The following is a 24,578-nucleotide window of genomic DNA, read 5'->3' on the forward strand; positions in this document are numbered from 1 at the left end:
TTCCTTTGGGCAACGACACAAGATCCCAAGTATCATTAGCATACAGAGATTTAATCTCTGCCTGCATAGCTAGCTCCCACTTATTGCTGAATTTGCATGACTCGGCCTCTTTATATCTCAGAGGCTCACCCTCATCAGTAAACATCACATAATGCAAAGAGGGGTCATACCTATGTGGCTGCCTTCTTAGGCGTGTAGACCTGCGTACCCAATGATCTACATTCTCAGGAATCGGATCTACATCTGAAGGCATGTTATTTTCAGCATTTATTGGCTGCTGTAAGCCATTTTCAGCATGCTGTTCATGCTGTACAGCACCTTCATTTTCATCTCCAGCACCTGCATTTTCATAATCAGCAAGTCTATCTTGCTGTCCATGACCTCCCTGTGCTTCTATTTGCTGTCCATCATCATCTGGCTCAAAGATAACCAGCTGATCATCAGTTTCAGCCTGTGGTACAGCACCATGAGGCTCATCATTTGAAGTAATAGGTGGCTGCAAATTCTGAAATTTGACCTTTTTCATGTCTTCATCAGAGGCTAAAGTACTTTTCAGCAACTTTGCCTCATTAAACACAACATTACGGCTGCGAACAATTTTCTTGGACTGAGGTAGCCACACTCTATAGCCAAATTCACCCTCATCACCATAGCCCATGAAAATGCCTTTGGTGGATTTCGGGTCAAGTTTATTCCTCAGCTCATCTCTAACATGCACAAAAGCATCACAACCAAATATTCGTAAATGGTCATATGAGGCCGGTTTGCCAGACCAAACCTCCTCAAGGATGCCATTATTTAAGGACCTGTTTGGAGAGCGGTTGAAAATGTGAACCGCGGTTTTAAGTGCCTCTCCCCAAAATTCATTAGGGAGATTAGCAGTGGACAGCATGCACCGCACTCTCTCACATAGGGTCCTATTGTATCTTTCAACCACACCATTTGAAGAAGGGTTGTAAGGGGCTGTAAGCTCCCTCTTGATCCCATGCAAGTCACAAAAGGACTTAAATTCATTAGATGTGAACTCACCACCATTATCAGTTCTCAAGCATTTCAACTTTCTACCTGTCTAAGTGGTCACGAATGCATGAAAAGTTTTAAAAACAGCAAACACTTCACTTTTCTTTTTCAACAAATAAACCCAAATCTTCCTGGAACAATCATCAATAAAAGAGACAAAGTATGCAGCACCACCCAACGATTTCAAAGGCATGCTACATACATCAGAATGCACTAAGTCCAAGACATTTGACTTACGGGAGACACCAGAGTAAAAGGAATTTTTCATTTGCTTTCCAAACTGACAGTCATTACAAAAATCAAGTTTAGAGCCTTTTCCATCAACCCTCTTCAAAGAGGTAAGGACATCAAGTCCTTTCTGGCTCATATGGCCTAATCTCTTATGCCATAACTCCAAATGACAACCAATTTCAGCAACTGCAAGAAACTTGCCATTCAAAGCTTTACAGTGCAAACAATACAAAGTGCCCTTCTTGGTTCCTTTAGCAATTAGCATGGAACCCCTTTTTAATTTCCACAAACCACCACCAAACAGTGTGGTGTAACCATGCAAGTCAAGCTGTCCAACAGATAGTAAACTCTTCTTGATGCCAGGCACATATCTGACATCTTTCAACACAAGTTCTTGCCCATTATCCAAAGACAAGTGTATGGTGCCAATCCCATCAATGCTGCAAGCATGATTATTTCCAAGGTAAACCTTGCCATAACAGCCTGTATCAAAAGTAGCAAAGCACTCCAAGCATGGAGTCACATGGAAAGAGGCACCAGAGTCTACAATCCAAGTCTGAGTGACACCATCATCAACTGACAAAAGTGCATCAATCACATCAGCCTTGGTGATCTACATATCCTGCATGTGACATACAAGGGCATCATAATCCACTGCACATAATGCATCAGCCTCTGCATCCGAGAGCTCCTCTATGACAACACTGGAGGCCACATTGGCCTTTTCCTTGCCTTTGCCTGCCTCAGATGCATCTGTCTTTTCCTCTTTCTTCTTTTTGTCTCCTGCATTCTTCTTTCTCTATTGTTCCTTCTTGTAATACCTGCAATCAGGCTTCTTGTGGCCCTTCCGACCACACTGATAGCATGTAACATCACTCTTTTCTTTTCCTTTGCTCTTGCTCCTGCTTCTCTGTCCAGCATTTGCATTTTTCTTTCCAGCCTTGCCTCTAACATTATAAGCTGAGTTGCTGCCTTCTCCACTAGACTTACGTCTAATTTCTTCATTCAAGATCGAACCCCTCACACCATCATATGTGAGATTGGGGTTATTACTGAGAGAAACAACCAAAGTCTCCCAAGAGTCAGGCAATGTCATGATCAAAAAGATCGCCCTCAACTTATCATCAAAATCCAAACTTGCATCCTTGAGCTGATTTAAAATGCCAGTAAATGCACTCAAGTGCTCAGCTGCAGGCTTGGACTCATCCAGCCGCATATTCACCAACTTGCGCATTAAATGCACCTGATTAACAGGTGTGGTGATCTCATAGGTAGTTTTCAACTTCTCCCATATTGCATGACCAGTGTCTAAACCCTTAATGTCTGTCAAAATGTCATCAGTGACACCCATCTTTATATAAGCCACAGCCTTTTTATTGACTTTGGCCCAATCCGCCTCAGACATTTGTGCGGGTTTATCCTTTTGCAAAGCATCCTCACAATCCTTTAAGAACAGTATGCCCTGCATACGATCTTTCCAAAGATCAAAGCCCTGACCATCAAATCGCTTGATGTCCATCAAACTTTTAATGTCAGAACTGGAAGAAGTTGCAGCCATTTTTATCACAAGTACAAGTGTAAATGCACTGAACTGCAAGAGCACAAGCTAAATCAGCAAATACACTGCTGTTCTTGCATAACCAGCAATAATCCTCTGCTGTGTTTACATAAACCAGCCACTGCACAGGCAAATAATGCAGAAATTTATCAAATTCTGCATAAAATCCCAAAATTCCAGGTCCAAATGTCAGCCAAACTGACTCAGCTGAGCAAAATTACATCAATACATGAAAAGCCCCAACTTTTCTTGGTCCAATGTCAAGAAATTTTACTCCGATGAGCAAAATTTCAACAAATTTGGAAAAATCCCCAATTTAATTGAGGTCAATGAGCACAATGTCTGCAATTTTTGACATAGATGTCACTGTCAAGCATAAACAGCATCAAATCTGGAAAAGCCCCAAATTTCCAGGCTCAAATTTGCCCAAATCTGAGAGCTGTGCTTGCGCACGAACTCCCGTCAGTGGCAAAGGGGCTGCTTGCAGTAAACCTTAGAAAAATTTAAAATTTTTCTGAAAGAAAATGTGACGAATCTGCAGCCGTTGACCTTGCGCCTGCCCGTCAGCCCGTCGCCTGATGCCACGCAGCCTGTCGCTGTCGCCTGATGCCACGCAGCCTATCGCTAACTGTCGCCTGCTGCACGAGCTGTCGCCTACTGGAGAAGTGACGAACTGACCTGTCGCTTGCTGCACGAGCTGTCGCCTGGCTGTCCTGAACAGAAACGTGGCTGAGAACAATGACGACCTGACCTGTGCTGACCTTGAATGGCTGTGCCTGACCTGTCTGGTTGCAGACTGAGCAAAAACGAGCCTAGAGCACTGTCGCCTGTTTCTCGCGTGCTCTCGCTTGACCAACAGAGATGACGACGACTTGCTGATTTCTTGCGAGTGAAACACTGGCGATGTCTCGCACGGGCTCCGGGAAGCACGCAAACCTTAGCCAAAGCTCTGATACCAGTTGTTGGAGTGCGCGGGTAGCGGAAGCGTGAAGATTTGCAGCAGAGGAAGTGAGCAGGTGAGTGAGAGTAAGAGTGACGAACTGATTTGGGTGTACCAACAATCTATTGGTACACAAAGAATAAAATGTATTTATACTTAGGGCCCATAAGGGTGCATTCACATGTACAACATAACAATACACGTGTAAAATACACGGAGGTGAATAAAGAACCTTTACATCCCAACAGCAAATGTGAAAAATAGTCAAGGACTTTGTGCACTCTTGTGCCACATGCAATCAAGCTAAAGTCCCTCGTCATCAACCTCCTGGCCTTCTTCAACCATTATCTATTCCAAGTAAGCCACGGTCATCTTTATCCATGGACTTCATTGTTGAACTACCTCCTATTAAAAAGACCGCTAGAGTTTGCACTGAGGACACACAGAGTGTACGACCACGATAGAAACACAAAGACACAGACACAGACACAGAGGGCAAAACTCAAACCCTAAACGCAAAACTCAAAACTCAAACACAAACAGAAGAAGGGAGAGAGAGAACACAACTCTGAAGTGAATGAATGTTGTAAATGAATGTAAGAGAGTACAGTGTGCTCAAGGGCAGAGCAATGTCGGAGTGTGACGTCCACCGAAGACGGATCCCAAGTCTGTGACCACCAGTCAGAGTGTAGGAGTGCTGAATGGTGAATGGCAGCAGGCTGGTCACCAAAACGCAGCAGTCTGGAGGCTGGAAACTGGTAAACACAGCAGTGTACCACTGATCCGGAGCCGGAAACTGTGCACAGTCTGCTGTAAACAGCAGGCTGAAACAGTGTCTGAGAGTGTCAGGGCTTGCAATGCTGAAAACGCAGGCTGGCTAACCCTGGAGATGATGGAAAGCAGGCTGAACAGCAGTCTGGGACAGTTTGGAGCACTCGCCAGCAGCTAAGAGTTGTCGCCTACAGCAATGGACAGGCTGAAGATGATGTGGCTACAGTCGATGATGGCTGGACAGCAGATGGAGGTGGGCAGCAGGTTGGAAACTAGGCGCCAACAACAGCAGAGGGTGTGTGGGCTAGTGTAACCTGCAAACAAGGATGATTGCTGAATGGGGCTAGCCTATCTATTTATAGATGTGGAAGGGCGCCCCAAAAATTAGGGTTTCCACTAAACTTTCTCGAACCGCTCCCTGTTTTAGGGTTTCCACTGAACTCTCCCGAATCGCTCCCCGTTTTAGGATTTTACTCTAAAAGAGCATTTTTAGTGTGTTTTGGGGCTGTTTAAGAGGCTAATCAGCAAGTAATGCATATTTTAGCTCAACACCTCCTTCTAGAGGATATGATTTCATCTTGGTGGTAGTTGATCAATTCACAAAAATGGCACACTTTGTCCCAACCACCGAGAGTATCAATGGAGAAGGGACAGCAAGGCTCTTCTTGGAACAAGTATATAAGCACCATGGGTTACTTAATGATATTGTATATGATCACAGTCCCCCAATCTATATTTGGGTTTTCGAGAAGCCTCTTTAAACTTCTAGGAGTACAAGTGAAACTTTCTTTAGTAAATCACCCATGGAGTGATGGACAAACAAAAAGAGTAAATCAAGTCTTGGAGCAATACCTTAGATACACAATCAACTATCATCAAGACAATTGGGTGGATCTATTACCCCTTGCTAAGTTTGCATACAGTATATCCTCCAATACATCCACCCAATTCACACAATTCTTTGCTATTTTTGGTTGACACCCAAGGTCAGACAATAATGTATGATCACAAGAGAAGAATCCAAATGCTACAAACTTAGCTCAACACCTCTTTGATATTCATGAGAGTTGCGAGCACAAATCAACAAGCTCAAAATAAATAACATGCTTAATTAAGAAAAAAAACTTATTTTTTTAAAGAAATGCGTTCTTAGAGAGTGTCTATATCCCATAAGCACAAATCCACTTGGCAAGGGCCAAACTTACTGTCCTCCATTCAGCCTTAATCTCATTTTTGCAGGTTTCAGGTGCTTTGAGCTTGCTACCCACACCCCGTTCATGGAGGACATCACAATCCAAGCTGTCCATTGCAGTCTTCACTCATATGGCACCTATTTCCGGCCCTCCATCATCAATTTGCTGCTATTTCCAAGCAAGCAACTGCTGATGTCCATCATCCAGCTGTCTTACAGCCTGCCGCATCAACATACTACTACATTTGCAATCCCCGGCTCTGCCGCCTTACATATTTTCTCTCTCCTCTAGCTATCGCCGTCATCTCCTCAACCTGTCAGTGTTGTTTTCTCTCTCCTACAACCTACATTTTCTTTTTTCTCTCTCCTCCCAGCATTCACTGTTTTCTCTCTCCTCACCTACGTTTTTAGTCTTTCTCTCTCTTGCACAGTTGTTTGCATCAAATTCAGTCTTCCTTGGCTGCATTTGCTAGTGTTTGGCATCCACTAACTGCCTTGCTGCGATTCGGGAACCATTTGAGGTATGACACACTCTCTAACTCATGACCCCTGCCCTGATCCTTGAGATACAGGGGTTCGAGGTATAGTATTCATTCACTGCATAGTGTGTTTGCTGCATATGCTGCATAAGCATTGTATATTCAATAGTCATATCACTTCATTCATTCTCTATGTTCATTGTCTCTGAGTTACCCTAACCCTAACTATGTTCTTCTATCAATATGTGCTTTATCGTACAGTGTTATTTGTATTTGTGTAAGGGTATTTTCTGCATATGATATTAGAGCCGAGTTCTCTGAGATAAACCTAGGCCTTGATTTGAAAGCTCTACATAAGAAGCGGGAACAACAGAAGGGCAGATGACTTCGAATACTAATTCCGCACCACTCCTCACATACGAGCTAAATCCATTGAGGAACGAGTCAGAGTGGGCCTCACACCTTGGTTCACAAGCTCCCAACGTGGCCGGGCAAACATTGGACTACCATGGAGTTCCATGACCTTACGAGATCACTACAACTGAGTACCATCTCATTTTGATGTATAGAGCCCAACAGCAGATAAGGTAAGTCTGAATTTCACCCTTTAGATTTGGTGCACCGATCTACTAACCATGCAGGAAGGGCAAAATCACCACTTAGGATTGGCCACCCGCAAGTGGAAACTGGCATAGAGTACACTCCATTGCCTTCATACTTATTCTCTCCGGTGCTAGATTCTGTTAACAATGATTCCCTTCTCTTATCAATATGGATGATTTTCATGATGAAGGACCTATGCAAAACAATTTCTAGTTTATAAGTAATGAGGAAGACAGATATTTCTTTATGAACTCAAGCCTAGGTAAGCAGTTGAAACAAGAAACTGTGAGTACTCCTTCCCCTTCTTTTCCATCAAACAATTTTGTTTTCAAAGGTCAAAATGAAGTAACTACATCTTCATCATCATCATTTCGATTTAATGCATTTAATGGACAAAAGAAACCCACATTATTTTCCACATCTACATCTATCACAAATCCATTTAATCTCCCTACCATCCCACCCTCTTATTCTATTGCCACATCCTTTTAGCCTCCATTAATTGCAACGCATGTTGCATCTCATGTAGGATCACATGTATTTTCATTCACCACACCGCGGGGGGTTTTTCAAACTTAGGCACAGCCGTTAAAACCTCATCTCTTCCTCAGCTAGGAGGTGTTCCACCTTTTTCTCACACTTTCGATATCATTGCAGCTTGGGCATTCCTCCCAATCTCTCCTGAGTGTGAATCAATTGGTGCCACAATTTGCCTCCATGGCATTACTTAGTGGACCCTCTGGTCATTATGCTGTGTCTAGACGTCATTTGGGCAGGGCTTACATGGCCCAATGCCTCCAACTCTAGCGGCACCTTATAGAAACATTCGTGTTCCAATGCCTTCGCATCAATCGACATTCATTGGACACTCACTACCTATTTCTGCCTACCCACCTCTTCCCCCTCCTCCTCCTTATCAGACACCTCCCCCACCACCACCACCACCACCATCTTATCCTCCACATCCATCTTACCCCACATTCCCGACACCTCATGGTTCTACCTCATCTTTTGCCAAGCATGCATTAAATAACAAGACTCGTTTTAATGGGTCAAACTTTACAACTTAGTCAAACTTGATGAGATATGTCCTTGACTCACAAAACCTATGGGATCCTATGTAGGGGTTGGAACCCCAACCCGATTCCATACTTGCTCCACATGAGATCATCCGCTTATGGAAGGTCGGGAATGCCTCCGCTATTGTTGAGCTGATGCATGGCTTATTGCCTGAGTTTCATTCTCAGCTAAAGCATTTTGACTTAGCGTCAGAGCAATGGGCACACTTGACTGACCACTATGCATCTCGAGATAGCACCCGTCGAATAAATCTTGACCATGAGCTTTAGAACTTCAAAATCTCTAGCCGAGATGACTTGAATGTCAAGTTAGCTGAGTATCGGTGTCTCCTTGCCGAATTCTCCACTATAGGGACTCCTAAGTCCTTTGATGATCACGTCACATTGTTTCTTAACAAGCTACCACGTAAATACTTCAATTTTGTACAGCAAGTGGTTTCTCGACCTAGGTTATCCACATTCTATGAATTTGAGTGTCAAATATTGCGTTATACACGGCTATTCAATTAGTTTCATTTCAATAATCCCTTAGAGGAGGGCTCTTGTTGCTCATTCTCAAAAGGGGCAACAAGGGAAGGGTAAATAAAATCAAACTTCAAATCAAAATTTAAAAAAAAAGCTGAGAAATCACGAGGAAACTTCCAATCTCAACTCAAACCCAAGTGGCAGAATGTACCTAAGAAGAATAGGTATTGTCGACGTTGTCAAAAGGCTGGCCAATTTGCTGACGAGTATTGATCAAAGGCAAGAGGCACAACATCAAAACCCAAGTCACAAACCCCCGCCCCTCAGTTGGGCAACCCCCCTCAAGGGAGACAAAGTGATGAAAAGGGACAATGGAAAGGTCATACTCACACTGCCACCAGTCAACCATCTCAGTCGACAGCATTCTTAACTCTAGAGGACTTGTCTGACTAGTCTGCCCACATCTGTGAGTTGCCTCCCAACGAAGTTACCACGGAGGCCCACTCATCACAACCGAGCACATCAGCACATGTTTGGATTGTGGACAATGGAGCTACACATCACATGACTCCTATAGAGAACATCTTCTGTACCCAAGCCCCTGCAACTGAGCGGGTATGTGTAGGAAACAACTCCTTAATCAAGATCCAGACTCAAGGTTGCGTCAGTTTTGCCACTGACAAAGATTCGGATCTGGCTTCATTGGGCAATGTATACCACATCCCTCAGCTTGGGGTGAACTAGTTATCTATTCAGTAACTTTGCCGATTAGGACGAGCAGTTTTCTTTACAACAACCACAATCGAGATCCTTGACTCTCAAACTGGTTTAATGATTGCTCGCAGTGAGGCACAACCTAATGGCCTATATCACATGACCCATTTCTTTCTGAGCCAACATCTGAGGGCTCCATGTTCCATAGCTTCCAGGCATTAGCCACATCTTGGGAGCCTACAAACAATAAGCGTCTTTAGCATTTCCGCCTAGAGCATCTTAACAATGACTCTCTTTATGAGTTGTCTCGTCATGAGATGGTTGAGAGCCTTCCTCGCCTAACGCTAGCTCGAGATGTCAATAAAGCATCTCAGCTCAGGAAGTAGCACCATATCCCATTCCCTCATCAATCTACACATAGAGCTGAGATGCATCTTAGATGGATTCACGTTGATCTTTGTGGGCCCACAACCACTGCCGCCTTGAACAACACGTTATACTTCTTTTTTATAGTGGATGATCATTCGAGATACATGTGGGTATACTTCCTCAGGCATAAGTCTGATGCTTTATATATTTCTCTACTTGGATACTACTGGTTCATTACCAGACGAGTCGTCGTGTTGGTTGCATGAGCAATGATAGCAGTAGTGAGTTCATCTCCCACAAGTTTTCCAAGTTTCTACAGCAACATGGCATCTCTTGCTAACTCACCTCTACCAACTCCCCCTCTCAAAATGGAATCATAGAGCGTAGAAACTAGACAGTCATTGAATGGCATGCTCTGTGTTGTTCGCAGCAGAGCTCCTTGAGCACCTTTGGGTTGAGACTGCTAACACTGTGGTGTACATCCTCAATCAGTGCTTGACTGCAGCTCTTCCTCAGAAGATCCCATATGAGGCATTCTTTCGCTCTCGGCCTCTCATATCCCACTTCAGAGTCTTCGCATGTCGTGTATACACACATACACCTGATTATAAAATAGAAAACTCCTGACCTACCTAAGGATTCTTCAGCTTCTAGGCCTCCTTTACGAGACCCATTACCTCACTAGTACCAACCAGCCATGCGAGATTCAAGGATCTTACCACCAGATTCCACTCCGGAAGGAACCCAGAAGATCTGCCCAACTTGCACCTCAAGTATCATTTGCATCGTTGTTACAACTAATTATATAGCGCATTCTGAACCGGATACATGGCAAGAGGCTCTTCAACATCCTCAATGGTAGTAAGAGGCCATGGAGAAGGAACTAGAAAGTATACACACATACACCTGATTATAAAATAGAAAACTCCTGACCTACCTAAGGATTCTTCAGCTTCTAGGCCTCCTTTACGAGACCCATTACCTCACTAGTACCAACCAGCCATGCGAGATTCAAGGATCTTACCACCAGATTCCACTCCGGAAGGAACCCAGAAGATCTGCCCAACTTGCACCTCAAGTATCATTTGCATCGTTGTTACAACTAATTATATAGCGCATTCTGAACCGGATACATGGCAAGAGGCTCTTCAACATCCTCAATGGTAGTAAGAGGCCATGGAGAAGGAACTAGAAAGTATTCACCAAAATGAGACTTGGACTTTGGTGGATCGTCAGAGCCACAAGAATGTCATCGTAACAAAGTGGATTTTTAGGACTAAGATAAAGGCTAATGGGACTTTAGACAAGTACAAGGCTCGCCTTGTCGTGCAAGGGTTTCGACGACAGAAGCATAGTATTGATTATGAAGAGACCTTTGCACCTGCTACGCAATTGACTTCTTTTCGATTATTACTCACACTAGCCGCTCATCATGGTTGGCTGATGCATCATATGGATGTTAAGAGTGCCTTCCTGAATGGTTATCTAGAGGAGAAAGTCTATGTGGAGCATCCGCCAAGATTTCCTTTTGCGAACCCGAGGGATAAGGTATTTTGCTTGCAGAAAGCTCTTTATGGGCTGAAGCAAGCACCGCGGTCTTGGTTTCATAGAATGGACAAGATCTTACAGACTCACAGATATCACTATACCCCTTATAACCTGAACTTATATGTTTAACCTACTACAAGGGACTCAACTACATCTTGCTATATATTGATGACTTACTCATATCATTATACCCCTTATAACCCAAACTTATATGTTTGACCTACTACAAGGAGCTCAACTACATCCTGCTATATATTGATGACTTACTCATCATAGGCTCAGATTCTGCTGCCATAGCGGAAATCAAGGCAAAGCTCAGTGCTACATTTGAGATAACAGATCTCGGTTTATTGTCTTACTTCTTGGGGATGAAGATAGTTTGATCTAGGGGTTGTATTTTTGTGTCACAGCAAAAGTATACACTTCAGCTCATGGAATGGTTCACTACAGATCAGACACGGCCAATGGCAACGCCTCTCAATCCTACTGTCCACTTGTCGAAGTATACCCTAGGTCAACCCTTCAATGCACATACCTATAGGTTTATTGTAGGGAAACTACTTTGGTTAATTCATATTAGGCCAAACTTAGCTTACTTAATCAGCATTCTTAGTCAATATTTCACAACACCTATGATGTCACATTGAACTTCGAGTGTTGCATGATTTATGATGTACTTATTCTTATGGCCTCACTTATGGGTTTGATTTATGTTTGCAAGGATACACTGATATTGGTTCTAATTGGACAAGAAATCATGACATCCGACATTCTAATGGTGGCTACCTCTTCACCTTGGGCGCATGACTGCTATTTCTTGGTCCAGTCATAAGCAAGAGATGGTGGCGACTTCCACGACCGAGATTGAGTATAGGGCTCTCTTTGATAGCACCACCAAGACCATCTACCTAAGGAGCTTACTGGCAACGCTTCACTTCCCTTGTGACTCTCCCACTGTTATCTACTGCGACAACTAGAGTGTCATTGCCCTTGCAAGAAATCCGATCATTACACCACGGACGCAGCATGTGGAAGTCCACTTCCACTTTTCCAGAGCACAGGTTGAGCTAGGTACTATCCACCTAGAGTTTATGCCTTCATTAGACAATTTTGCAAACATTTTGACCAAAGCGGTCAACCGGCCGGTTCTTCGATACCTTCTACCCAGGATCGGCTTAGATACACCCTCCCCTACTTCTTCAAATTGACAAGGAGAGGTGCTTCTCTCTTGCTTTCTCTTCTAGTTTGAGAGGGGTCGGCTACTTCTCTTGATAGTGACAATGATAATGCTTACAGCTTTTAGACATTCATTCATTCATTCTTTTGTATTATATTTATTGACATTTGTAACTTCATCCGCAATATCAGGATGACATGATTGTAAAAGGGCACTTGGGCAAGTGAACAATTCCCCTACGAGGACACTGTCCAAGTGGCACCATTGCATTGCATTTTGTGTGAGTATGACATCTTGCATCTCCCTTTGCATTACCCCATGCATTGGCATTCTGTTCATGTAAACATGCATTTATGCGCTTTTGTATTATATTTATTGACATTTGTAACTTCATCCGCAATATCAGGATGACATGATTGTAAAAGGGCACTTGGGCAAGTGAACAATTCCCCTACGAGGACACTGTCCAAGTGGCACCATTGCATTGCATTTTGCGTGAGTATGACATCTTGCATCTCCCTTTGCATTACCCCATGCATTGGCATTCTGTTCATGTAAACATGCATTTATGCGCATTTATCCCTTTTTGGTCTTTTGGCGTGGTTGATTCTAATTCACCATATTCGTGGCATTGCACATGGCAATCTCTAAGGCAGTTCTCTCTAACTTGCTTGCTTGCTTCAGATCTTTGTATATTTGTGTCACCCACACCTTAGCCATTCTCCTTCTTCACTGACCACCCAATAATGGTAGGAATAGTGTGCGTGTTTTGTGAAGGTCTTGGGACTGACCATCTCTTATTACTCTCCCATTTGGGGCACGGATACTCAATAGGACAAACCATGATTTGAAACCCTCACTTAATGTTAAATCTATCAAAACTACAAAGCCCTCCAAAAAAAAAAAAAAACAAATACATACCCGATTTCATCTACCTTTGCAAGACTTGGTAGGCCATTGGGCAGCCAACATGCACCCTTTGTCCGATGTCCTGGCCTCTCTAGGTTGATCACTTGGGCTCCCTTGATAAGATGACCATCGCCTCTGTAGTCTTAGTAGGCCACTGGCCACTGGGCAACCGACGCATACCCTTTGTCCAATGCTTTAGTTGCTTTGGGATGGGACACCTTGGGTAAAAAATTTTATTTTTTTTTAACAAAAAAGGAGCTTGGCTAGCCTACTTTTCGTGGCACCATTGTTGAGCTTGAGAGGGGGTGTTGAGCTAAAAATGCATTAGCTTCACTTAAACGGTCCCAAAACATGCTTAATTAAGAAAGAAACCTTGTTCATTTAAAACAAATTCGTTCCTAGAGAGTGTCTATATCCCATAAGCAGAAACCCACTTGGGAGGGCCCAAACTTTCTATAAATAGGTATGCTGCCCTCCATTCAGCCTTAATCTTAAATGCGTTCCCAGAGAGTGTCTATATCCCATACGCACAAATCCACTTGGAAGGACCCAAACTTTCTATAAATAGGTATGTTGCCCTCCATTCAGCCTTAATCTCATGTTTGCAAGTTTCAGGTGTTTTCAGCCTATTGCCCACACCCCGTTCACAAAGGACATCGTAATCCAAGCTGTTTGTTGCAATCTTCACTCATCTGGTATCAGTTTCTAGCCCTCCATCATCAATTTGTTGTTGTTTCCAGCCAGGCAACTACTATTGTCTATCATCCAGCTATCTCACAGCCGGCCACATCGGCATATTGCTGCATTTGCAAGCCCCACCTGCCGCCCTGTAGATTTTCTCTCTCCTGCTATCGCCATCATCTCCTCAATCTATCGTTGTTGTTTTCTCTCTCGTGCAGCCTTTGTTTACTGTTTTGTCTCTCCTCCCCCAGCTACGTTCAAAGCTAAAGCGCCTAAAACTTGCAAAAATGGGATTGGTTGAATGGATGGCAACCTACCTATTTATAGAAAGTTTTGGGAGCTCAAACCTCTCCCATTTTAACTCTCTCAAACCACTCCCCGTTTAAGAGTTTTTACATAATGAATTATTTTTGGGGCTGGTTAAGAAGCTAATTCAACATGTAATGCATATTTTAGCTCCACAAATGGCATCTAATAAGACTTTGCTGTCCATAAAAACTAGTTGAATACCACTGATAACTAATGTTCATCCATAGAAAACCAGCAATTGATAATCAATCTCTAATGCTCATAATCTAATGCAAATGTATAGTTTTAGATCCATGGTAAAAATTGTATCTATTAGCATACCAATTGCAATGACTAGTACACTAAATATTGACCTCTTGGCAAACATACTATCTAGTATCAACACACAGTATCTTGGATGCATGCCAAATACATCCAAGATCCACTATATACATGAGCTATCCATCACTAGAAGAGTGCAATTGCTACCTCCCCCTTAAGCAAGAAAGAAAAATAGGAGAGATCTTCATTCTCTAACACAAATTTAGAGAAGCCTAGATGCACACATTGCGGGAAGGAGATTCATTGCCATGAGGACGTGAAATTTTATTGCTTTGCTTATCATTCAATTAAAAGTTACTCAAATGTGCTAATGGGACTTACACATGTGAGGTGCAAGTGAATTATTTCACAATGTAGAACCCACAGGACCAATCCTACAACAAGCAGCAATAGTTCGGAGGCCTATAGGTGCAAGTGACAACAGCCAAGGTCCTTTTAGTGCAAGTGGCATCATAGAAGAGGGGGCAATAACATTTTTGGTGGTCCTAAGCTATAGGCGACAGATTTCATGGCTGTTTGAGCAAGGAAAAATACTCCAAAATCCTTAAAGTGCAAAAACCCTAATTTTAGAATTTGGGGCTTTTTGGAATTTTTTGCAATTTCTCGTACATCTTGCAATCACACCCTAAACTTCAAAGAAGTTTTTAATTTCTCACACCCACTGCAAAGAAATTTGGAGGTTTCAACTGATTGACTTAATTCCTGAAATCAAAAAATTTGAGCTTTGGCTGAAATCGATTCCCATTGACGCTGAAATCTCACGATTCGTCATCGACATTGGTCATTGGCTGTAAGTAATTCTGAATTTCTGCAATTTCTCAAAATTTACGAGAAAAATTTAGGGCTTTTCACTATCATGGCTTCAAAGGCACACAACAAGTGATGGTACAGCATTCAAGTGCTATTTTGATTAGTTTGGGCATAGAAATCAAGACATTCACCGCCATTGTTTGGCTATACAACAGTGATTCAGCTCTTTGATATTTTGGTACAGCAAGTACTTTTTTTGCATTGGCATCCTGAAGAGGATTTTGGTCATTTACACCCCTTTTTGTTGGAAGTTTTGGTTACAACCTTCCATTCGATTTAATTCAGCTATGGCAAGGAATAATAATGATGTTCTTGGCATCCTCAACAATGAGGATAAATTGGATGGTACAAATTACTCCCTCTAGAGTTTCATGATTCGAAAACTCCTTGTGGCCAAAAATTTATGGGATTATGTCGTAGGTGATGAAGTTCAACTTGCAAGCATTACTCCTAGAGGCTAGCACACCTCCCACGCAAGGGAGAGGTGGAGGACAGCCTAATATTGCCCCCAATGTTGTTATACTTGACCAGAAGAGATGGGATTATGCACAACCTTCATCTTCAATAACTCTATCAATGAAAAGAGCCATCATATCACACATTCGGTCTTGCAAATCCTCACATCCAGCATATGTTTGCACAACTGGGAATGAGCTCAACATCTTCTTATGTAGAGAGTTGGCCAATGCTCACGTGAATGAAGGTGATTCTATGGCAAATCACATCATATACATTCAAAATTTGTATGAGCAACTACTTAGAATTGATGAGGCGATTGAAGATGGTGGAATGGTAAACATCATTTTGAACTCTCTTCTAGCGTCATACCTTGGTTTTCACACTTCACTGAATTTGTCATTGAGGGGGGCAGCTGAGCCCCTCACATTCATGAAAAGGGAAGCAAAATACAAATTAGCCCAAGGTTGATGTTGGGCAGTTTTCAAATAAGGGTAGCACGATGATACAGATAAGTCTAAGAAGAAGGGAAAATGCCACTATTGTAAAACGCTAGGTCATTATATTGAAGAATGAAGAATAAGGCTTGCAAAAGAGAAGAAAAAGGACTCTAGTATGGCTAACCAAGAAACATCAACCACTTGCATGACCGATTGTGATATTTCAGCCAACCTTGTAGAGGAAAACGCTAGGTCATTATATTGAAGAATGAAGAATAAGGCTTGCAAAAGAGAAGAAAAAGGACTCTAGTATGGCTAACCAAGAAACATCAACCACTTGCATGACCGATTGTGATATTTCAGCCAACCTTGTAGAGGAGGACTATGCTTTTCTTACATGCAATTATGATTCTTTGATGGATGGGTCAGCCTCTAATGCAAGAGAAACTCAACATGCTTCGTATTTAACAATGGTGCATCATGCCATATCACCACACATCATGAACTTTGTGGTATTTGTGAGGTGCTGATTACAGCAGCAGATGGCCCAAATTTTCAACTTTTGGATGTTTTGTATGTGCCCAAAATTACCAAGAACTTGCTTTCAGTGTTATTTGCGTTTAACAAAGTGGATTTCAGGTCATCTTTGAGGATAACAAATGAATTGTTCATGGATAGAGAGCTTGATTATGCATAAAGGCTTTCTGGCACTTCATACACAGGTCTCTTTCTTTTGGATGATTATGTAACAAAATCCGACAATGCATTTTTAGTTGAGACACCCACTCTTGCAATGAAAATGTGAAGTTATGGCATGCTAGATATAGGCACATAAATTTTGGCAATCTCATGACTCTTCAAAGGTGTCAGATGGTTGATGCTCTACCTCCTTTGGTACTTTCAAACCAGTTTCAATTTCCAATTTGGCAACCAAATGACTGAAATACATAAATACATCTGATTTGGCCTTCAAGTCATAATGGCAAGTGCACTAGAGTAGTCATCACTAAATGTGACGAAATAAAGATGACCCCCAAGAGCATGAGTCCGCATGGAACTATATACATCGCTATGTATAAGCTGTAATTTCCAGACAGCATGCATGGCCTATCCTTCTGAAAGGCAAACCTATGCATTTTGTCAAGAATGCAACCCTCACAAGCATAGGGAGGTGGAGCATTTTACCCTAATGTTACACCTAAGAAGAGGAGGGAGCTTCTAGAGCACTTCAAACTCTCTTGGTTTTATCCCCTTCTTCCAACTACCGAAGAGCTATCGTTCATGAATTTTTTGATTCCCTATCTCCTTTCAAGGGGGATACAAAGGGAGCTTCAAAAAGGGGATTTCTAGATTCCCTCTCTCTTTTCGAGGGGGATTCAAAGGGAACTTCAAAGAGGCTCCATGTCCCCTGTGATCATCCATCACCAAACTACATTTTGCTCCCTCCAAATGCATGCATTCACACACCTTGGATGAATCTTGGCCCTTCCATTTACCTTTTTCGGCATCAACACCTTGGATCTACAAGTTCTACCTAAGCTAGAATCTTGGATTTTCAGCCATGCCTTGGTGGGGGTGCCTTTAAATCTTGTCAAGCAAGGAGATGGAGATAGTGTTCTCTCTCAAGGCCCAGGCATGCTTTTGTATTCTTACCAACACGGGATAGAGCTAATACCTTCTCTCCCAAGGTCAAGTTTTAGGCACCTTCAACTATAACCCCCTTCAACTATAAACCTAGCTACAATTCTTCCTCACACATTTCATCTTTGGTGCAGCTTCCTATTCTTGGATTACATGTGCTTCTATTTCAATCTTCTCTCTCAGATGATAGGGTGGATTGCATTTCACTCTCATCTCAATTGCTAATAATCCTCGTCAACACTACCCTTGCCACATTAATTATTCTTAATGGGGGATCCTATTGTCTCTTTATTACCTTACATCTTTGCAGTTGATAAGCAAATTTGGAGTATGACTCTCTCTACATCGTGGGTACCTTTTTGGGCCTAAGAGAGCCATCGAAGTCAAGGCTTGCATTAACATTTAATTGCCATGCATTAATATCTGATTTTGCTCCTTGGAAACGGTCCAAAGAGCTTTATTTACATTAAAAGGCTTTATTTGTACACATTACAACAAATGCCCAAAAATCATATGTATATGAAAGCACATGTTGTGGGCATCCCATTACTTGCTCTCACTCAAATCATTCACTCAATTGTTCTCTCCTCTCCTCCAAGTGTTCCCCCTCTTCATCACCTGCCATATCCTGCATTTTCGGGTATCACCAGCTGCTATAGCAGCCACCCAGCTGCCGCCCAGCTGATCTCCATGGCCACCAATCCATTCAGAATGATGACTACTGCTGGCATCATCAAAATCATCACTCTACTAACTGCATTTTGCTCCAGCAGCCTGCTTTGCTGCTCTATTGAACTGCCATCTGACGGACATCATCATCTTCATCAACTACACATGGAGTTTGTGTTTTCAGCCAGTAGAACTTGCATTTTCCTGCCCAAACTCATGGGCATGCTGCTGGTTCGAAGGATTGTGTTTCACTTCTTTCACCACTGTCCACATTCCTCTAGTGTCTTCTTCAACATCTACCCAAAGGACTACATTTTACTCCCTCACATTGCACATTCCTAGGACAAGTATTGCCACATTGACTAGCCAGGATAGTGCAATCATCTCAAAGCCACTCTGTCAACTCCAAACTCCTCGGCTCACACCTTAGCCCCAATCTAGGGACATGGAGGCATGAGGCCCTTGTATCATCATTTAATTTCTATTTTGTTGGTTAGCCACGAGTTTATCAAAACGTAACGATTAATGTTAAAATCATGATCAATATTACTACAATTAAAAACACCTATACAAGCCATCATGGTTCTTTACATGTGCAAGGTGCAAGCAAATTGCACCAATCTAAGATCTTTCCTATTACCTTACGATATATTTTTTCTAATCTTAAACAAATTGGTATAGAATGTATATTTGACCCTAAACCCTAAACATGTTACTATCCTAACACATATTCAACTCTAAACCCTAAACACATTGGAGCACAATGCCTGCAAACTAACACCAAGGTGTTACTAAAATCTAACATTTTTTCATTCCTAATCCTCAACACATTGGACTATGAAATATGCCTCAAAGATGTGTCCGAGGTTTGAACTCACACACCCATGCACACACCCAAATGCTCAAACCACTTGGAATTCATCATTCTTTTATTCTCTTTGTTTCTAAGTTCATTCACCTATAAGTGTTTGTCCTACACTTTGTCGTCTCCACTACAAACCCCACCTTTTTTTCACAACAGACTAGCATGTCCATGACATACACTAACGATATTCTCCTTGACTCCAACTCACTAGAGAGGCTACAAAATTGCAGCCCAACTAGAAACATTACAAAGATTTTAAGAGGATGGGACATCAAAGTGAGCCTTTTGAAACCAATGGAGCATGTCACCACATAAACCTACTAGGGCATCACTTTTGCATGGCCTAGATTTTTCATGTGGAGGGCACTAGAGTGACAAGGACATGTAGAACTAAAAGCACTTTATGAGACAACCCTCGCGTTACAATTCCACACTCGAATACCGCATAGGGCTTCTAAAGAACCAACCTCTTGATAAGAACCTATGGAAACCCAAAGTGAAGTCTTCAAAACTTGCAATCAATACCACAATTCACATACAAAGGGGGGCCTGTGGAAACGACTAAAGATGTAGAGGATAGGATTCTCCCATGCACTCAAAATTTGGACTATTAAAATTTACAACTAACCAAGCTCCTTATCTAGATCAACAGAGAGGGATCCCGCAAGAGAGACAAGAAACTGTAACTTTCAGCCTTAGAATGTCAAATTCCTCCTGTTCCCACTCTCGTTCCATTTTGCTAAATAGTGTACAAAGTGAAAAGGAATGGCCATTCTTTAACTTTTTCAATTCATCATTTTTATTTCACCTTCCTAGTACCTATGAATCAAGCTAAATGAAAGGTAACATTGGGTACTAGTCTCAAAAAAAAGGAGGAGGTGCTCAAAAAGTGCAGTTTATAGCAAAAAACTAGATACTAGGATCACAAAACCTAGAAAAGATGGAAGAGAAGGGAATCACCCTATATTCAAAATAACTTAATTTCAGTTTTGAATTTATGAATTTGGAAGCTTCTCATTACAACCACACCAAAGAGACCAAATTGCCCACTAGGCTTTCCCATCTACAAACAATGCCTCGTGTGATTATAGGTCATACCATCCAAAATGTTGTTTAATAGACACAACAATATGCTATAATGCATCTTGAAGTTGTTGCTTGTACTAGAGTGGGCTTGCAAATAGGTGCAAAAGAAATAAAAGTGTACTCAACGGTAGCTAAATGGAGAAACTGAGACAAGAAAATAGATGAAAGACTACAGGCTAAAACCTATATACATACTCATGCTATTGAAGAGGAGAGGACACCTAAAGGAAAAACTTTAGGAACTTGCTACTATACAAAATACATATACTCATGTTTTTGAGGAATGGGACTTCTAAATGAAGGACAAAAAGCTGCAAAAGAAGGGTTCCACGATGTTCTAAACAAGACAATTCATCAATAGTGTACTATGAGTTGAATCCTTGAGGTTGAATGAGAAGCAAATTCAATATGAGAAGGATGCAATATGTCTCATACACCCAAACATGAATTAGAGAGCCCTCATACCCTAAGAAGTATTGAGGGTGGAGGATTCGTGAGAAGTCAAAAATCAGGAATGGTCACATGCTAGATCCCAAAACCTCAAGATTGCTACTGAGAAGGCCATCCGCAGCCATACAGGATACCCTGCAACTATCCCATGTAGAAATGCCCCTAGGTATTGCTCCTAAAATATTGTTGGGCATACAGTTAGGAGGATTCTTGACCCAAGAACCCTTCCATGTAACTAGAAGGACTAAGATGGGAATTTGAGAAGGTGAAGCAGGTGTGGATGATCCAACCAAGACTCAAACTCTGCCATTTGAGAAGACATCTAAGACCCCCATCTCTCAAAGAGCACAACTGCTCTCAAAAACTGCCCAGAAGACATGCAACTTCGTAGCTATGAAAATATGCTCTGATACCAAAATGTCATATCTATGTAAAGTTTTACCAACAAAATTCTGTACTAAAATTCACAGCAATGACAACTGACTGATCCTCCCAAGTCATACGTTAAAACGAGCACTTTGGGACAACATGCTGGTCACAGAAGGTTCCATCGAGGCACAAATCATAGGAAAGCAGTACAGGTAAGTCTTATTACTTTTCATGAGTGCTTTATGCTAACCCCCAAAAAGAGCAACATGTCAGCCCTAGAAGTTGTTACAAGATACGAAGAGAAACATCTTAATATACGCCACTTAATCCCCACCCAAGGAGTCAAGATTCTAAACTGTCTCACTACTTCGCTTGGTCAGATGATCAAAGAAATGGGGCTTTCCTATGAAGACCTAGATCAAGATGGCATAAATTGGCCTTATGGGGAGGCCTAGATTTCAAGAAAGAGGAAAGCAATGTACAGGAAAGACAACCCCCAAGAAAGTGCACCATGTCAGCTCCACAAGTTGACAACAGCCAAATACAGGGAGAAACATCTCAAAATATGCCACATCCCATCCAATGTTTCCTTTGTCACAACAATTCTCACTATTCATCTCAGAGGTCAAGGAGTGCGAACAAACACATTAAGAAAAAAGCTCACAGATTAAGGGCTCAGCAGGAAGGTCTTTGAACTCCAAACACAAGCCACTTAGCCCTTGGCTCCACTCTCTGATGTCAATTCTTTGGCTTGTTCTTACTGGAATAAAAGGACACCTGAATGATGCAAAAGCTTGAAAATCAAGAAGCCTCAAAGAGTATGGAAAAACAAAGAAATGGAAGCCAAGAAAATCAAGTGTGATTAGCAGCACCTGGAGCAAGAGGTAAAGTATCATTAGCTCCTTCCTGCCTTTAGAGACATATTGTCTGGCCTTGCCATCCATGTACATCCAATTCATAACTTCGCACCCTGTGGGAGATGTACTTCATTGAGAGCATTGATTCTGGCGTGCACAGGATCAAAAAGTCACTTTGACTTCAAGTTGTACATGTCCTCGTTTAGTTGTTTAAAGTGTAGCCTATTGCAAGCTTTAATTCTGGCAACACAGCAAGTTCTCGACTCAGAAAACTTGTTTGCATGTTGTTATCTGGGGTTGGGTAGGTAAGAGAGGGAAGATCAACACATCCATAGGCAGTTTTATCATTTTCTCCTGATGAATACGATCAAGCATCATGTCTGCCACAAAATCAGGAGATTTCCCAGTATGAAGGGGAAGTCAAGTAGTCATCACCATCCAATTTACAGTAGTGCCCCCACCAGCATCAGAAAAGTTTCAACGTTCATGTTCTCCACTCCTAAATATGTGTTCATAAATCTAATGAGTACTTGCTCTTAGGTGACTGTATTTTTGCGCTCTTACATGTGTACTACGTTTATGCATTTCAAACACCGATCGTGCCTCTCATTCAGCTGCAGAAAACTTTGACATTCCCATCATACTGCACACATGTGAAAGGGCAGAAACGCAAAGGGAATCCGGAATATAAGCTTAAAGCTTCAGAATCTGAAACTACACACATTCAAGTGGCTTCCAGCTAAACTGAACTCTCCTTGTGGCAACGAATATGCTGCCTTGAAAGGATGTGCAGCTTTAGATTACCTTCTCCATCATCAGCACCTTGAGCAACACAAACACCCTTGTCATTAAGTGCCACCTCTGAATTTGTCGCACCTTCTGCACCTGATATTGTACAGGATCCTGGTAAACAGCATTATCCAGAGGCTCACTATGTCAAAACGTATTCATGTAAGAGCACACGCGACATAATGGTTTACTCCTTACCAAGCTTCTCATCTAGATGATCGAGAGAATCCTTGTCGGAAAGTTGAACAGGAAAACGCCGCACTTTCTTCAAGCCTGAAGGAGAAACACATGGAGATCCATCATTCGAATCCACTGATACTTCAGGTGAGCCAGAAGAGAACTTCAGGCGTTCAGGAATCTTGTCTGACAGCGTCTCCAAAGCACCTGAATCAGCCTCACTTGTGCCAACATCTTGAGGCCCATTCGAGTAGTCTTTGGAGAGGTTAGTGGCAGAATTATCATGTTCAGACTCCTCTGTGAATCCCTCCGAAAATCCATCAGGCAGGGCATCCCCTTCAGGTAATTTTCTTGCAAGATCTTGCAAGGACTCGTGTTCTGCAGATACATCAGAAGTCTGCTTCTCGGGACTAAAAGCCATGATTTTCCTGGTAAAATGCAAACACAGCGAATGGCATGCAAGCAAAACACACCATCAAAAATAATAGGAGCATATGAAGGCGCAGACCATTACAAAATCCGATCGAAACGGAAGCCCATGCCAAACAGGAAAGGCTTAATCGGAAGTATATTGAGGCATAGTCGAAATTCAAATTGTAGGCTTTTAGACATTAAGACAAAATTCAACACTGAGCAGTGAAAGGTCACCTGCCTGAGGGCTATTATGTATGCTATAGAAATCAAGCTGCCTGAGCGCGCGTGGATGGATGGATGGATGGATGGAGAGAGAGAGAGAGAGAGAGAGAGTGTGTGTGTGTGTGTGTGTGTGTGTGTGTGTGTGATGCCTTATGATTCTTGATTAACTTGCAGACGACAAGTGTGGTGCGGTACCCTGTTTACCGGTTATATTTTGCATAATCGTATAAGAAGCGCACTTACAACTTATTCCTAGATACTAAGGAATACATTTTGAAATGGCCCAAATACAAAAGCCTAAAATGTAGAGGCCTTATTGGACATCTATTAGCATCATCTCGGGCTCTTAGATCAGCAAGAAAAAGATGAAGATGCTACATATCTCTTCAAGCCAGGATAGGGAGGACCTAGAGCTGTTGGGTTTCAAGCTCATTAGGATTTGACAGATATTCAAACACCTTGGTTGCCCTATGGGCATAGGGCCGAGGGGTTACTAAGAAACAAAGATTTGACTAGCTCTTGGGGAAGGTTGAGGCTAAGATAGCCAAGTTCTAGAAGCTACCCATTGGCATCAATGGAAGATCAGCAGTGGTCAACTCCATCATTAATCTAGTGATCGCCTTCTTCTTTAGAGTCAACACCTTTTCCAAGACATGTTGGAACAAAATGGAAAAGCAATGCAAAGACTTTATATAGTCCTATGGAGGGAAGCAAAGCTAGCACTCCATAGCTTGGGAGGTACTTTGCCTCTCAAGGGCTAATGGAGGCCTAGGAGTTGAAACAACGAAGGAGAAGGCTGGGGAGGCCAATCTTCAAATTGGCATGCAGACTTGGTAGCAACAACCTTCCACAGGTGATTCTAATGAGGGATTGGATGGTCCTGGCCCATCTAAAGGCAAGTGGGAGGGATTGCAATGGCAAGATATCCTTTGTGTGGATTTGGACTTAAAGTCAAGTAGTCACACAC

General features: G+C 42.2%; 1 protein-coding gene across 7 annotated transcripts in view; it reads right to left on the reverse strand.

Annotated features, from left to right (window-relative positions):
• LOC148028027 (alpha-taxilin-like protein) overlaps positions 1-23,785 on the reverse strand; it is a 115,053-nt gene extending 91,268 nt beyond the window's left edge. Inside the window, exons 1-4 of one of the 7 annotated variants that reach the window (XM_087689723.1) lie at positions 23,628-23,785; positions 23,183-23,403; positions 22,997-23,071; positions 22,814-22,894 (exon numbers count right to left, since the gene is read on the reverse strand). In XM_087689723.1, coding sequence (XP_087545849.1) covers positions 22,814-22,894; positions 22,997-23,071; positions 23,183-23,396 — 370 coding nt within the window. In that variant the 5' untranslated portion in view covers positions 23,397-23,403; positions 23,628-23,785. Of the gene's footprint in view, positions 1-22,813; positions 22,913-22,996; positions 23,404-23,623 lie in introns of all 7 variants that reach the window. The other 6 variants (XM_087689722.1, XM_087689720.1, XM_087689724.1 and 3 more) reach the window with 6 other exon arrangements.
• Between the last annotated feature and the right edge of the window lie 793 nt (positions 23,786-24,578).

This window comes from Lygodium microphyllum, chromosome 12 (genome assembly GCF_053477565.2).
Source record: "Lygodium microphyllum isolate KBCC chromosome 12, Lygodium_microphyllum_v1.1.10, whole genome shotgun sequence".
NCBI lineage: Eukaryota > Viridiplantae > Streptophyta > Polypodiopsida > Schizaeales > Lygodiaceae > Lygodium > Lygodium microphyllum.